Source organism: Thalassophryne amazonica, unplaced genomic scaffold, assembly GCF_902500255.1.
Source record: "Thalassophryne amazonica unplaced genomic scaffold, fThaAma1.1, whole genome shotgun sequence".
Taxonomy (NCBI): Eukaryota; Metazoa; Chordata; class Actinopteri; order Batrachoidiformes; family Batrachoididae; genus Thalassophryne; species Thalassophryne amazonica.
In genome coordinates this window covers 132,134-147,048 of record NW_022986257.1, presented here as the reverse complement: position 1 = coordinate 147,048, position 14,915 = coordinate 132,134, and the positions used below count along the sequence as shown (strand labels likewise).

The following is a 14,915-nucleotide window of genomic DNA, read 5'->3' as shown; positions in this document are numbered from 1 at the left end:
TTTATTAATCCTATTAGCTCAACCAGTAATTTGCACCACTTTTTACCAGAATTGGAGCAACTTTAACTTTTGACCCCTGTACAAACTGAAATTGACCTTTCTCAGTGTTCTTGCTGTTTTTACCCCATAACTCCAGACAATTCATTCACAGATAGTCCAAACTATACCTTTTTGGAATCTTTATGATCAGACAAATAATATGGAATACCTTTCAATATGATTGGACCATTTTTAAATTTTGACCCCTGTGTAATACTTCAATTGACCCCTTCTTGGCCGCCTATTGAAAGTTCACGTGGGTACCAGGCATTTTTAAAAGAGTAATGTCTAAGGAGTATGTGTGCCAAATTTGGTGCTTGCATCACCATTTGAAGCATTTTTTTTTTCAGTTATCCGCTGCACTACCTGGCGAAGCACCACGGTGTGGATTTTGGCGCCCTCCGGCCGCTGTGTCGCTGCTCCTCACGGGTCTGCAAAAGTGTGTCTTTATGCCTTGGCCTATTGAATGCTAGATCGCTAGCTAACAAAACATTGTTATTGAAAGAATTCTTTACATCGCGCAAACTGGATATAATGGTGCTCACAGAGACTTGGCTCCAAGTCGGTGAGTCTTCACCTTTCTCCGAGCTTTTACCCCCTGCATGCCTTTACTTTAATACGCCTCAGATGACTGGCAGAGGCGCTGGGCTCGCTACTGTATATAAAGAAAGCTACACCTGTCGGCAGGTATTGGCAGATCTGTTCTCCAGCTTTGACCTGCAGACTTTTGTGATAAGCTCTGATATTCCAGTCCTTTGCGCACTGGTGTATCGCCCTCCAAAGCCAAATAAAGACTTCATTCAGGACTTTACTGACTTTGTGGCCAGTTTATCATTGAATTACGATCACTTTCTGATTGTTGGGGATTTTAATATCCACGTCTGTTGCGAATCCAAGCAGATGGTTAAAGACTTATTAGTTTAATTTGACTCAGTCTGTGTCAAGCTGTACGCACGAGAAGGGGCATATTTTGGACATTGTGCTCTCTTTCGTCTTAATCCTAATGTAATTGAGATTTGTGAAACCCACTTCTCTGGTCACTTTGCTGTTTTATTCTCTTTAACGTTGTCTCGGAGCGTGGTCAGTCCGTGCGCCACGGCGCGCTGGGTGCACACATTCAATACTGAGTCAGCCGGCCTGTTTTCTGATGCTTTTCATGAAACGTATAGAAACGACTCAGATAACGCAACTCCTGATGAACTCCTTTCTTATTTTAATGTTGCGTGCACAAAGGCTTTGGACTCTGTGGCTCCTTTGCGGCTGAAGCGCTTAAAGCCCACGGCACAGTCTTGGTTAAACGAGTGCACTCGTGAACTCAGGCGCTCTTGTAGGCGTGCTGAGCAACAATGGAAAAAAGATCATCTTCACGTTTCCTTGCAAATACTGAGGGACAGACTGTGTGAGTATCAGAGAGCAGCTAAAGCTGCTAAACTAGATTCATGTCAGATCTTGTCCTCAAACTGTCATAAACCTCAGGTGCTTTTTAACACTCTGAATTCGCTCATTAATCCTCGTGCGAGTACTATTGCTGTGCCCTCGGCTAGCCTTTGTGAAGATTTTCTCTTATTTCAGAGATAAAATCTCTGATCTTAGATCATGTCCTGTATCTGAGGTGGAGTCAGCAGATCCATCCATGTGTCATGCTGTTTTTGATTGTTTTAATCCTGTATCTATTTGTGAGCTGACTAAAATTGTTAATTAGCTTGTCTTCTTCCTGCACTTTGGACATTGTTCCAGGTCATTTGTTTAAAGATGTTTTTCAGTGTATTGGTCCGTACATTGCTGAACTTGTGAACGCTTCTCTATCAAGTGGCTGTTTTCCGTCAGCTCTTAAACATGCTGTAGTCCAGACACTCATCAAAAAGAGCAATCCTGACCCAAATGTGTTGTCCAACTATAGACCGATCTCTAAATTGCCATTTGTGTCTAAAGTCTTAGAGAAAGTTGTCTATGATCAATTGCAGGCTTTTCTGGATCTTAATGAAATGGGGGAGAAGTTTCAATCTGGTTTTAAATTAAGACACAGCACTGAAACAGCCCTTCTTTTTTAACTGTTGATGCTGGGAACTCTGCGGTTCTTCTGCGTTTAGATTTATCTGCAGCCTTTGACACAGTGGACCACAGTGTCCTTGTGACTCGCCTCGAGACTCACATACGAGGTCTATTAGAAAAGTATCCGACCTTATTATTTTTTTAAAAAACCATATGGATTTGAATCACGTGTGATTGCGTCAGACAAGCTTGAACCCTCGTGCGCATGCGTGAATTTTTTCATGCCTGTCGGTTGCGTCATTCGCCTGTGAGCAGGCTTTGAGTGAAGTGTGGTCCACCCCTCTCGTCTATTTTTTATTGCGAATAAATGTCTGAACAATTTGGATCTTTGCTGCATCAATTTTTTTCCAGAAACTGTGAGAGACCTCCAGGTGGACACCGTTCGAAAAATTAATATGGCTTTCAGGGACGATTTTATGGGGATTAAACAGATGGAGCGATCCAGACGGTTTAAAGACCGCCCACAACTGCTGAGAGCGCGGCGCGCTCCCAGCCCCCATCGACAGCCTAACACCCCACTTAAACAACCAGATCATTTCCAACGTGAAGGCTTTGTTGATCCAGGACCTCGTCTGACTTTCACAAAAAGGCAGAAGGCGTGGACATCAGCACTTTTTCTGGCACATTCCACCGTTACAGGAGTTTATTCATGGAAAGAAAAGCGGAGGGATGCGCCACGGAGCCATTCATTACGCGGGACAAAACCACCTCAGTGTTGGTCTCACAGGACGGCTTTCAGGTGGATTTCAGATGGATTCCGGTTGCTTTCCAGTCGTGTGAATATCCAATTGTGATTGTGCATGACCTGGACATGCCAGAACATGTCCTGTGAGGCTTCATCACGGCGTTGCTTTGCGCCGAGCGGATGCACCGCGACGCGCGGAACTCCTCCGCACGTCTGTCTTAATGTGCCGGAAAAGTGCTGATGTCCACGTCTTTTCACAATTCCTGTGCTAGTCAGAGGACATACCGGATCAACACAGCATCCAGTTTAAAAATGAACGGCACATTCCACTGTTACAGGAGTTTTTGTCATGGAAAGAGAAGCGGTTCCACCGCACGTCGCGGTGCAGCCGCTCAGCGCAAAGAAACGCCGTGATGAAGCCTCACAGGACATGTTCTGGCATGTCCAGCTCATGCACAATCACAATCGGATATTCACACGACTGGAAAGCAACTGGAATCCGTCTGAAATCCACCTGAAAGCTGTCCTGTGAGACCAACACCGAGGTGGTTTTGTCCCGCGTAATGAACGGCTCGGTGGCGTGTCCCTCTGCTTTTCTTTCCATGAAAAAAACTCCTGTAACGGTGGAATGTGCCGGAAAAAGTGCTGATGTCCACATCTTCTGCCTTTTTGTGAAAGTCAGATGAGGTCCCAGATCAACAAAGCCTTCACGTTGGAAATTATCTGGTTGTTTGTGTGGGGTGTCAGCCTGTCAATGGGGGCTGGGAGTGCGCCGCGCTGTCAGCAGTTGTGGGCGGGCTTTAAACCATCTGGATCACTCCTTAATCTGTGTAATCCCCATAAAATCGTCCCTGAAAGCCATATTAATTTTTCGAATGGTGTCCACCTGGAGGTCTCTCACAGTTTCTGGAAAAAAATTGATGCAGCAAAGATCCAAATCGTTCAGACATTTATTTGCAATAAAAAATAGACGAGAGGGGTGGACCACACCTCACTCAAAGCCTGCTCACAGGCGAATGACGCAACCGACAGGCATGAAAAAACTCACACATGTGCACGAGGATTCAAGCTTGTCTGACGCAATCACACATGATTCAAATCCATATGGTTTTTAAAAAAAATAATAAGGTCGGATACTTTTCTAATAGACCTCGTAGGTATTAGTTGAGTGCTAAATTGGTTTCGGTCCTATCTTTCCAACATAAGTTTTTCTGTTAATGTAGGACAGTACTCTTCCTCTGTGTCTCCTCTTAAATATGGCGTGCCCCAGGGCTCAATTTTAGCACCGCTTCTCTTTGCTTTGTACATGATCCCTCTTGGGTCTGTTTTTAAAAAGCACAAAGTCTGTTTTCATTGTTTTGCAGACGACATTCAGATTTACCTTCCTGTAATTTCCTGTGATACCCAGGCTGCTGTAAAAATACTACAGGACTGTCTGAATGATGTACAAGTCTGGATGAGAGCTAATTTTCTGAATCTTAATAAAAATAAAACTGAGATTTTAGTGTTTGGGCAACAAGGACAAGACAGTGTTATTGGTCCTCTGTCCACTTTTTGCTGCCCTTTTGTAAAAAATCTAGGGGTGATGGTTGACCCAATGTTCAGATTTGATAAGCACATCAGCTCTGTCATCAGGGCCAGCTTCTTTCAGCTGAGGACTCTCTCTAAAATTAAATCTTATTTTACTCAAGTTGATTTTGAAAGATCTATCCATGCATTTATAACGTCACGTCTGGATTATTGTAATGCTCTCTATGTTGGGCTGGACCAGCGCTCCCTGCAGAGTGTACAGAATGCTGCAGCCGTCTTTTGACTAAAACAAAGAAGCATGAGCACATCACCCCTGTGCTCTGCACCTTACACTGACTGGCTCCCTGTCGGCTTTCGTTTAAGTATAAAGTTTTGCTGATTGTTTTTAAGTGTCTGCACTCTATAGGCCCGATGTATCTGAGTGAGCTCTTGCAGCCATACACTCCACGTAGGGCTCTGAGGTCAGCTGACCAGCTTCTCCTGGCTGTTCCTAAAGCCAGGCTTAAATCCAGAAGTGATAGAGCCTTTTCTGTGGCAGCACCATGACTCTAGAACAGTCTTCCACTGACTGTCAGGTTCTCTGAGTCTGTGGGACAGTTTAAGTCCAGACTGACAACTCATCTCTTCTCCCTGGCTTTCAACACTGGCTAAGTGGTGTATGCTTTGCTCTGCTATTTTGCACTGTATTTTAGAGTTTTTTATTCTTTTCCTTTGTTAATATTTTACAGTTTTGTTTTGCTCTTATTGTGAAGCACTTTGGTCAGCTGCAGCTGTGTTTAAATGTGCTATATAAATAAACTTGAATTGAAAAGAGATGTGGTGAAATGTGGTGAGATGAGGTGAAAAGCGGTGGCAAAAGCTAAGGAAAAGGTATATACCTATCTGTACAAGAAGTTAAACAGTAAGGAAGGATAGAAGGACTTCTACCGATTGGCCAGACAAAGGGACAGAGCTGGAAAGGATGTGCAGCAGGTTAGGGTGGTAAAAGATGCAGATGGTAATGTGCTGACAAGTGAGGAGAATGTGTTGGGAAGGTGGAGAGAATATTTTGAGGAGCTGATGAATGAAGGAAATGAGAAAGAGAAAAGGCTGGATGATGTGGAAAGAGTAAATCAGGAAGTATAAGAGATTAGTAAGGATGAAGTGAGTGGCAGTTGGTCCAGATGACATTCCAGTGAGGGCATGGAAATGTCTGGACAGATGGAAGTGGAGTTTCTAATCAGATTGTTTCATAAAATCTTAGAAAGTAAGAGGATGCCTGAGGAGTAGAGATGAAGTGTGCTGGTTCCTATTTTTAAGAACAAGAGTGATGTGCAGAACTGCAGTAACTACAGAGGCATAAAGTTGATCAGCCACAGCAAGAAGTTTGGGAAAGAGTAGTAGAAGCTAGGCTTAGAAAACAGGTGAAGATCTGTGAGCAGCAATATGGTTTCATCCCGAGAAAGGGCACAACAGATGCAATGTTTGCTCTGAGAATACTGATGGAGAAGTACAGAGAAGGCCAGAAAGAGTTACATTGTGTGTTTGTGGATTTAGAGAAAGCATATGACAGAATGCCAAGAGAAGAGTTGTGGTATTCTCTGAGGAAGTCTGGAGTGGCAGGGAAGTATGTTAGGGTAGTGCAGGACATGTACAAGAATAGTGTGACAACAGTGAGATGCGCAGTCGGAATGACAGACTCATTCAAGGTGGAGGTGGGATTACACCAAGGATCAGATCTGAGTCCTTTCTTGTTTGCAGTGGTGATGGACAGGTTGACAGATTAGATCAGACAGGAGTCTTCGTGGACTATGATGTTTGCAGATGACACTGTGGTCTGTAGTGAGAGTAGAGAGCAGGTTGAGAAAGCCTTGTCTATCTCTGCGGCGATGCATTAATCCCTCAATTATGACTGAACTCGAAGCCAGACTGCCTGAAATTTTGGCTTCAGGTTTGGAGAGTGTTCAATCAGTGGATAGTCTTGCGGGTGGCTTGAATTCAGCGCTCGAGGTTAAACTGGATAAGGTTGCGCCTCCTCTTTTAAGGCCACGCCTTCCCAAGGTGCAGTCACCTTGGTTCAATGGTTACTTGCGTGACCTTAGGCAGAAGGCTCGAGGTTTGGAACGGAAATGGCGTAGTTCTAAATTAGAGGTGTTCCACCTTGCATGGCGTGATGCTGTGTTAGATTATAAGCATGCACTACTGGCTACAAAGCGTGCCTATTATTCTGATTTGATCAGTAAAAACAAGCATAACTCAAAGTTTTTGTTTGAAACTGTAGCATTTCTCATTCATGGACAGCCACCTGTTATTCACTCTCCCTTTTCAGCACAGGACTTCTTGGACTATTTCGAGAAGAAAATTGAGGATATTAAGTTGAGCATATCTCAGCAGGCTTTGGTCCAACCACCGCATACTTCTATGGAGGTGGATGCGCCCACTGAGGTGTTACCCAGATTTACAGATTTTGATGGTATCTCGCTAGGCGCGCTGACGAAGCTCATGACGTCTACTAAAAGCACAACCTGTTTATTTGATACTATACCAACAAAACTGTTTAAGGACCTGTGGCCCACTCTTGGGCTGACTGTGCTGGAAATGATCAATCTCTCATTAACTTCTGGATCTGTTCCTAAATGTTTCAAGTCTGCAGTGATTAAACCATTATTAAGAAATCCAGTCTCGACCCTAGTGTATTGAAAAATTATAGGCCGATATCAAATGTATCATTTTGTTCTAAAATCCTGGAAAAAGTGGCTTTGCGACAGCTCGTGGACTACCTTACTGACAATAATCTTTTTGAGCCACTGCAGTCTGCTTTTAGAAAATATCACTCCACAGAGACAGCACTTACTAAAGTAGTGAATGACCTTTTGGGAGCAGTGGACTCAGATACCAGTACAGTCTTGGTGCTGCTGGATCTTAGTACTGTGTTTGATACTGTGGATCATCATATTTTACTCAATAGCCTGGAGAATTACTTTGGAATTACTGGAACTGCTCTTGCATGGTTGACATCATACCTGTCCAGTCATTCTTACTGTGTATTGTGTAATGGCACCTCCTCTTATCGTAGGGACATGAAGTTTGGGGTTCCACAGGGATCTGTTTTAGGCCCCCTGCTTTTTTCCCTTTATATAGCACCCCTTGGGAATAAACTGCGGTGCTTTGGTATTCCCTTTCATTGCTATGCTGATGACACTCAATTATACATGCCAATAACTGCTGGTAATCTCATTCACATAAAATCTTTGGAAGATTGCCTTGCATCAGTAAGAAGTTGGATGTCTAGTAACTTCCTACTTTTAAATTCTGATAAGACTGAAGTTATGGTTCTTGGTCCAGCGAGGTATCGGCATCAATTTGATCAGCTAGCACTTAGCTTAGGTTCGTGTGTTATACATCATACGGATAAAGTGAGGAACCGTGGAGTAATTTTTGATCCTATGCTGTCCTTTGATCTCTACATTAGAGATATTACGAGGACTGCTTTCTTCCTTTTGCGAAATATATCGAAGATTCATCCCATCCTGTCTATGGCTGATGCTGAGACTTTGATTCATGCATTTGTCTCTTCTAGATTGGACTATTGTAATGCTCTATTTTCTGGCTTACCACAGTCCAGGATTAGGGGTCTTCAACTGGTTCAAAATGCAGCTGCCAGACTTTTGACACAAAGCAGAGAATTCGACCACATTTTGCTCGTTTTGGCGTCCCTGCACTGGCTCCCAGTCTCTACAAGATCGGATTTTAAAGTACTGTTATTAGTTTATAAGGTTGTTCATGGACTTGCACCTCCCTATCTGGCTGACCTGGTAAGCCCCTATGTACCGGCTTGGGCCCTACATTCTCAGGGTGCAGGACTTTTATGTGTTCCCAGGGTGCATAAAAATTCCCTGCTCTGTGGAAAGATCTCCCGGCACTGTGGAGACTTTTAAGTCACGTTTAAAGACTCATTTGTTTTCCCTGTTTTATCATTAGTGTTATGATGTGTTTTTATTCTTGTATTCTTTTATGGTTGTCTTTTTATTGTGTTTTAAATTTTTAATTCAGTTTTTTATGTTGTGTGAAGCGCCTTGAGACGATTTCATTGTGAATTGGTGCTATATAAATTAATACATTTGAATTTTGAATTTGAATTTAAATTTGAGTCTAGTCTGGAGAGGTGGAGATATGCTCTGGAGAGAAGGGGAATGAAAGTCAGTAGGAGCAAGACTGAGTACATGTGTGTGAATGGGAATGAGCCCAGTGGAATAGTGCAGTTACAAGGAGTAGAAGTGGTGAAAGTAGATGAGTTTAAATATTTGGGGTCAACTGTTCAAAGTAATGGAGAGTGTGGTAGAGAGGTGAAGAAGAGAGTGCAGGCAGGGTGGAGTGGGTGGAGAAAGGTGGCAGGAGTGATTTGTGACCGAAGAATATCAGCAAGAGTGAAGGGGAAAGTTTACAAGACAGTAGTGAGACCAGCTATGTTGGACGGCTTAGAGACAGTGGCACTAACAAAAAGACAGGAGGCAGAGCTGAAGATGTTGAGATTCTCTTTGGGAGTGACGAGAATGGACAGGATTAGGAATGAACATATCAGAGGGACAGCTCAGGTGGGACGGTTTGGTTTGGACATGTGCAGAGGAGGGACCCAGGGTATATAGGGAGAAGGATGCTGAGGATGGAGCCACCAGGCAGGAAGAGAAGAGGGAGGATAAAGAGGAGGTTTATGGATGTGCTGAGGGAGGACATGCAGGTGGTTGGTGAGACAGAGGAAGATACACAGGACAGGGTGAGATGGAAATGATTGATCTGCTGTGACGCCTCCTAATGGGAGCAGCTGAAAGAAAAAGTGTCTTTGTAATGTAATTCATGGGACAGAAAAAAAAGTAAAAAAAAAAAAATAATAATAAGCATGACTCATAGTCCAGAAAGTACTTGTAATTGGACTTATTAATCTATTGTGTGGTGGGTGAAACACGGCTGGACATGAGACATCTCCGCTGCTTTTGGTTTCTTAGAAATTAATGTCCACACACTGAGGACAGGTTTTTAGTGTGCTGTCAGTACTTGGAGCTGTTGAGACATTTGGTTTCATTTTCTCTCTGGATTCTCAGAAATGTAAAGGTTCCTGTAAAAGAACCAGAGGCTGTGTGGGCGGGGCTAAAGGAAGGCGGGGCTAACACAGTTTCATTCTTACAGTCCTGCAGAGTTTCAGTTTGGACCGTCTGAGGTGAACTGCTGTGAGAAGCTTAAACACTCAAGTGATTTTATTTTGGAAAGTGACTCATGGTTTCTGCCATGTGACCAAATCAATACATCAGTGGTGTGTGTGTGTGTGTGTGTGTGTGTGTGTATATACTGTTTCTGAGTGTGTCTTCTTGTTTGTAACCTGCAGTGTGACCTCGTCCACACCTTCTTCCACCCACTGCCCCGAGATGAGAAACCAGGGGCCGCCGCCAGCAAACCCGCCGGTACCGTGACCTTTACTCAGACGAGCATTTCACACACACTTTAACACTGACATCTTTTGATGTTCCTGTGAGCTAAAGTGGCAACACACAGCAGGAAGAGCTGAGATGTGTAACCGTGTCACCACCGAGCACAGACGTGTCCCTAATACACAGCAGGAAACGCTCACCATCGCCTCTTTAAATTCTTCACGTGGTGACGTCACTGTGCACCGTATCTTTTAGACCTTGATGGCATCGCCAACATGTCTGCGGTCTGATCTGACACTACCCTGGAGTGCAACTCTCAGAGGACGGAGTCAAACAGAAAGGGTCGTAGTGCAGGAGGGTTGGCATCGTTCTCGTTGTCATCCACTTTTCATTGTCACTGTCTCTATCTTTATCCCGCCTGATCTTTGTGATGTCATAAAGCAAGACTGTGAAGAAATTAGATAATGAGAAATGAATTCTCATGGAAATATTTTGGGACCGATGTGGATCTTGCAGGAAGCCCATTGGACCAGGACACGGAATCACTGTGTGTGTGTGTGTGTGTGTGTGTGTGTGTGTGTGTGTGTGTGTGTGTGTGTGTGTGTGTGTGTGTGTGTGTGTGTGTGTGTGTGTGTGTGTGTGTGTGTGTGTGTGTGTGTGTGTGGGTGTGTGTGTGTGGGTGTGTGTGGGTGCGTGTGTGCAGAGATCTCCTGGTCTGCAGCTTCAGGTAAAGAGGTCGGGGAGGTCAAACTGTCCATCTCCTACAAGAGCGACAAACTCTTCATCATGGTGATGCACATTCGAGGTTTGGTGAGTCTGCAGGGGTTTTTATCATCATTGTCATCTGATTGATCATTAAAATCATCCTGATCACTGATTTTATTTTGGATCTTCTCTCATCTACAGGGGCTCAAAAGTATACATACAGGCTCAGATATTTAACTTTGATCTTGAAGGTTTGATGTTAGCTCCTTGTTTGTGACCATGATTGACTACAGCTGGTAGTTAGGTGTAAGTTATTGGTAGTTAGGTGTAAGTTGTTGGTAGTTAGGCGTTTAACTCAGACCAAAACTCAGAACAGGAAGTCCCAGGAACTCAGTGGAGATCTGAGAAGTTCTTATTGTACTTCATTATTTAATTATAGCCAAACGTCGTTGTGTTTGTTTCCGCCGTTGTGATGTTGTCGTTTGTTCTGCACTCTCCACAGCAGCCACTCCAGGACGGGACAGATCCAGATCCTTACGTGAAGGTCTACCTCCTGCCAGACCCCCAAAAGACCAGCAAGAAGAAAACCAAGGCGGCACGGCGCACCTGTAACCCCACTTACAACCAGATGGTGAGAACCACCACGCCGCGCGTTGCCTTCATCCACCGGCGCTGTACGCATACTTCACACTGATGTGTAGCTCCGCCCACATGTAAAAGCCCGTCGTCTCTGCTGCATGACAGAGAAGAAATGCAAAAAACTAATGGAGGAAGTGGAGTTAGATTTTTATTTCAGATTAATCTCCGCATGCGGAAAACAAAAAACAAGTATATGAAAAATAAATGCATGAACAAACAAATAAAAAATGAATAGTGAATATTTCTTTGTAATATACGCATCATCTCCCCTGATGCTAAACTAACAGGCTAAAAACGGCTGGGCTTCTTCTTTATGCTGTGCTTTCTGTTGCTGTACGCAGCACTGCCCCCGGTGGTGCACTATGAAACACGGGCAGACACACTCGCATGCCAACGTCTTGCTGAGACGCAGCAGCACTGGAATAAAAAAACAAAATGTCCATTACATGACCAAGTGGTAAGTGCTCTTGGTTTTGGTGCAGAAGGTTCCCGGTTCAAAGCCCACTCCTGCCACAGTTCTACATGTAACGTGGAGTTCTGTCAGGAAGGGCATCTGGCGTAAAACTTGTGCCAAATCAACATGCAGATCCACCACGGATCTGCTGTGGCCACCCCGAGTGAAAACAAGGGAGCATCCGTTAGGACCTACATGTCCACACGTCCATCTACGTTCTGGACATCTGTAAGTTTTTGACGATGTTTCTTTTATTTTATCGGTCAATCACAGCGTGTTCCAGGTTTCATCCAATAAGAAACGAGTTCACAGTGCAGATTTAATTTGAATCTAATTGGTGCTTTCAGACCCGGCAGTACCAGGGATGACCCACTGGGGCAGCTCCCCCAGGAACTACACCACAAGAACCTTTTATTCTGATTGCAAACATAGTGCCTTTAGGAACCTGGTCAGAACCTACGCTCAGATCACCGGTGGTTCCTGTTGTGCTGAGAAAGTCCCTGACATGAAGACTAGAACCATCCGCAGTGCCACATGGTGCAAATGCACCAGAAAGAGGAACTTCATGAACTTGTTACCTGTATAAAAGACACCTGTTCACACACTCAGTCAATCACACTCCAACCTGTCCACCATAGCCAAGACCAAAGAGCTGTCTAAGGACACCAGGGACAAAACTGTAGACCTGCACAAGGCTGGGATGGACTACAGGACAACAGGCAAGCAGCTTGGTAGAAGACAACAACTGTTATGATTATTTATTAGAATGTAGAAGAAACACAAGATGACTGTCAATCTCCCTCGGTCTGGGATTCCATGCAAGATCTCACTTTGTGGGGTAAGGATGATTCTGAGAAAGCTCAGAACTACACAGGAGGACCTGGTCAATGACCTGAAGAGAGCTGGGACCACAGTCACAAAGATTACATTAGTAACACATGATGCTGTCATGGTTTAAAATCCTGCAGGGCAGCAAGGTCCCCCTGGGAGAAGGTCATGTGGTCAGATGAGACCAGAATAGGGCTTTTTGGAATCAACTCCACTTACCATGTTTAGACGATGAGAACAACCCCAAGAAAACCATCCCAACCGTGAAGCATGGGGGCGGAAACATCATACTCTGGGGTGCGCTTCTGCAAAGGGGACAGGACGACTGCACCGTATTGAAGGGAGGATGGATGGGGTCATGTATTGTGAGATTTTGGCAAACAACCTCCTTCCCTCAGTAAGAGCATTGAAGATGGGTCATGGCTGGGTCTTCCAGCATGACAATGACCCCAAACACACAGCCAGGGCAACTAAGGAGGGGCTCCGTAAGAAGCATTTCAAGGTCCTGGAGTGGCCTGGCCAGTCTCCAGACCTGAACTCAATAGAAAATCTTTGGAGGGAGCTGAAACTCCAAACCTGAAAAATCTAGAGAAGATCTGTATGGAGGAGTGGACCAAAATCCCTGCTGCAGTGTGTGAAAACCTGGTGAAAAACTACAGGAAACATTTGACCTCTGTAATGGCAGACAAATGTTTCTGTACCAGTTGTTAAGCTCTGTTTTTCTAGGGGGTCAAATACTTATTTTATGCAATAAAATGCAAATTAATTATTTAAAAATCATACAGTGTGATTTTCTGGATTTTTTTTTTTTACATTCTGTCTCTCACAGTTGAAGTGTACCTACATTATATGTAGGTGGGAAAACCTGCAAAACTGACAGGGGGTCACATACTTATTTTCCCCCACTGTAAATGAAAATAAATTGAAATTGAATTGAAATTGGCTCCTGATTGGATGAAAAGTGGTTCGATACAAAGCCTGGTATTTTCAATGTCTTTTTTTGTTTGTTTGTTTGTTTTGCCCTGATTTAAGATTTGTATCACCCTGATTTTATTTTCCAGGGCAGTAAAATTGAGAGGAAAACTGTTTGATTTGTCAGCTCTATTTCTTCTTGTATCTCATGAGGGCTGATTTATGAGTATAGGGCAGATTTTTGCTGTAATATGTGATAACTGGATGTATAAACCGACCTGACGGGACGTGCTAACTGGTGTCTGAACGTAGTGTCTCTGTTTTTGTTTTTGGGCAGAACGGAGATGATTTTCAACAGTCGTGTCTCTCATTTTCTCTCTTCCACCCCCCCTTTGCACTATTCTCGCCTCCTGGTTTCGTCTACGCCCCCTCACAGCTGGTGTACGAGCGGATCCCGCAGGGCGACCTGGTCCACAGGGTGATCCACCTGCGGGTTCTGGGTGACGGGCCATTCTGGGAGAACACTCTGCTGGGCGAGACCTTCATCTCCCTGAAGAGGCTGGTTCCAGGTCAGCACTGGGTTGACTGGCACCCGCTGGCTCCGCCTCTGCTTGCTGACTCCGCCCACTGACAGCACACAGAGGAAGCGGACAGAAAAGGAGCAAACGGTAGTTTTGATGAAGGTTTTGAATTTTCACTTCGTTTCTCTTTACGTTCAGCATCGATGACGTCACCATGTAATATGTTTTCAACAAAACCCAGAATTTAGCTGCAGTTTCACAGATTCTGTGGAACACGAGTTCAGAATGAAAGTTTTTGCAAAGCAAAAATATTTTCTCCACATTTTTCTGATTACTGGACATTTATCGCTTCAGCTTTTTAATCAATAACAACTGAAAGGAAACATTTTGGCGTATCGGCGAGATTAGCGGCTACATTATACTTTACAACTAAAATAAATAAGTAGTCTGATCTTCTCGCGGACCAATTGCTGCGTGGTTAGCGAGCTTTAAGGCGTGCTGTGCCGGGATCTGCAGCGTGGAAACGATAAAACTACACGTTTGGAGGCTCGTACGCCACACGACGCCGGCTACAGTTTGCATTAGCGTAATACTGCATGACGTTTCTCCGAAGTTAGAAATCACTGAAACTGAATCACTGAAGATTCTTCATGAAGTAGTGCTTCATTTTGTCCAGTAGTTGGCGCTGAACTTTGGTTCTGTCTGCAGAAATGATGAACTATGACAATATATTTAAATAACATTTCTTGTTTGTAGGTGGCCAAGTGGTTAATGTGCTTGGTTTCAGTTCAGAAGGTTCCGGGTTCAAATCCCACCCCTGCCATGTAATATGGAGTTGCGTCAGGAAGGGCATCCGGCGTAAAACCTGTGCCAATTCAACATGCAGATCCACCTTGGATTTGCTGTGGCGACCCCGAGTGTAAACAAGGGAGCAGCCGAAGGGTCTTACTTACATGACTTCCTGATGGAACTGCTAACAGTAGCTTAGCTGCTAGCATTAGCTTGAGCGTCATGTTGCTCTTTGACAAAATTGACAGTGTCCGACTCAGATACGAGTTCTCGGCGAGCTGCCGGCCGCCCTGCCCCGCCTGTGGAGGGGAACCTCGACCGCACCTCTGCAGAAGATGGACCTGATCTGACCTCTTCCC

General features: G+C 44.4%; 1 protein-coding gene across 2 annotated transcripts in view; it reads left to right on the top strand.

The window, feature by feature from the left end:
* pik3c2b (phosphatidylinositol-4-phosphate 3-kinase, catalytic subunit type 2 beta) overlaps nt 1–14,202 on the top strand; it is a 186,716-nt gene extending 172,514 nt beyond the window's left edge. For both annotated transcript variants that reach the window (XM_034165394.1, XM_034165393.1), the window contains exons 30-33: nt 9,666–9,741; nt 10,412–10,518; nt 10,916–11,044; nt 13,683–14,202. In XM_034165394.1, the coding sequence (XP_034021285.1) occupies nt 9,666–9,741; nt 10,412–10,518; nt 10,916–11,044; nt 13,683–13,877 (507 nt within the window). In that variant the 3' untranslated portion in view covers nt 13,878–14,202. The remainder of the gene's footprint in view (nt 1–9,665; nt 9,742–10,411; nt 10,519–10,915; nt 11,045–13,682) is intronic.
* The last annotated feature ends 713 nt before the right edge of the window (nt 14,203–14,915 follow it).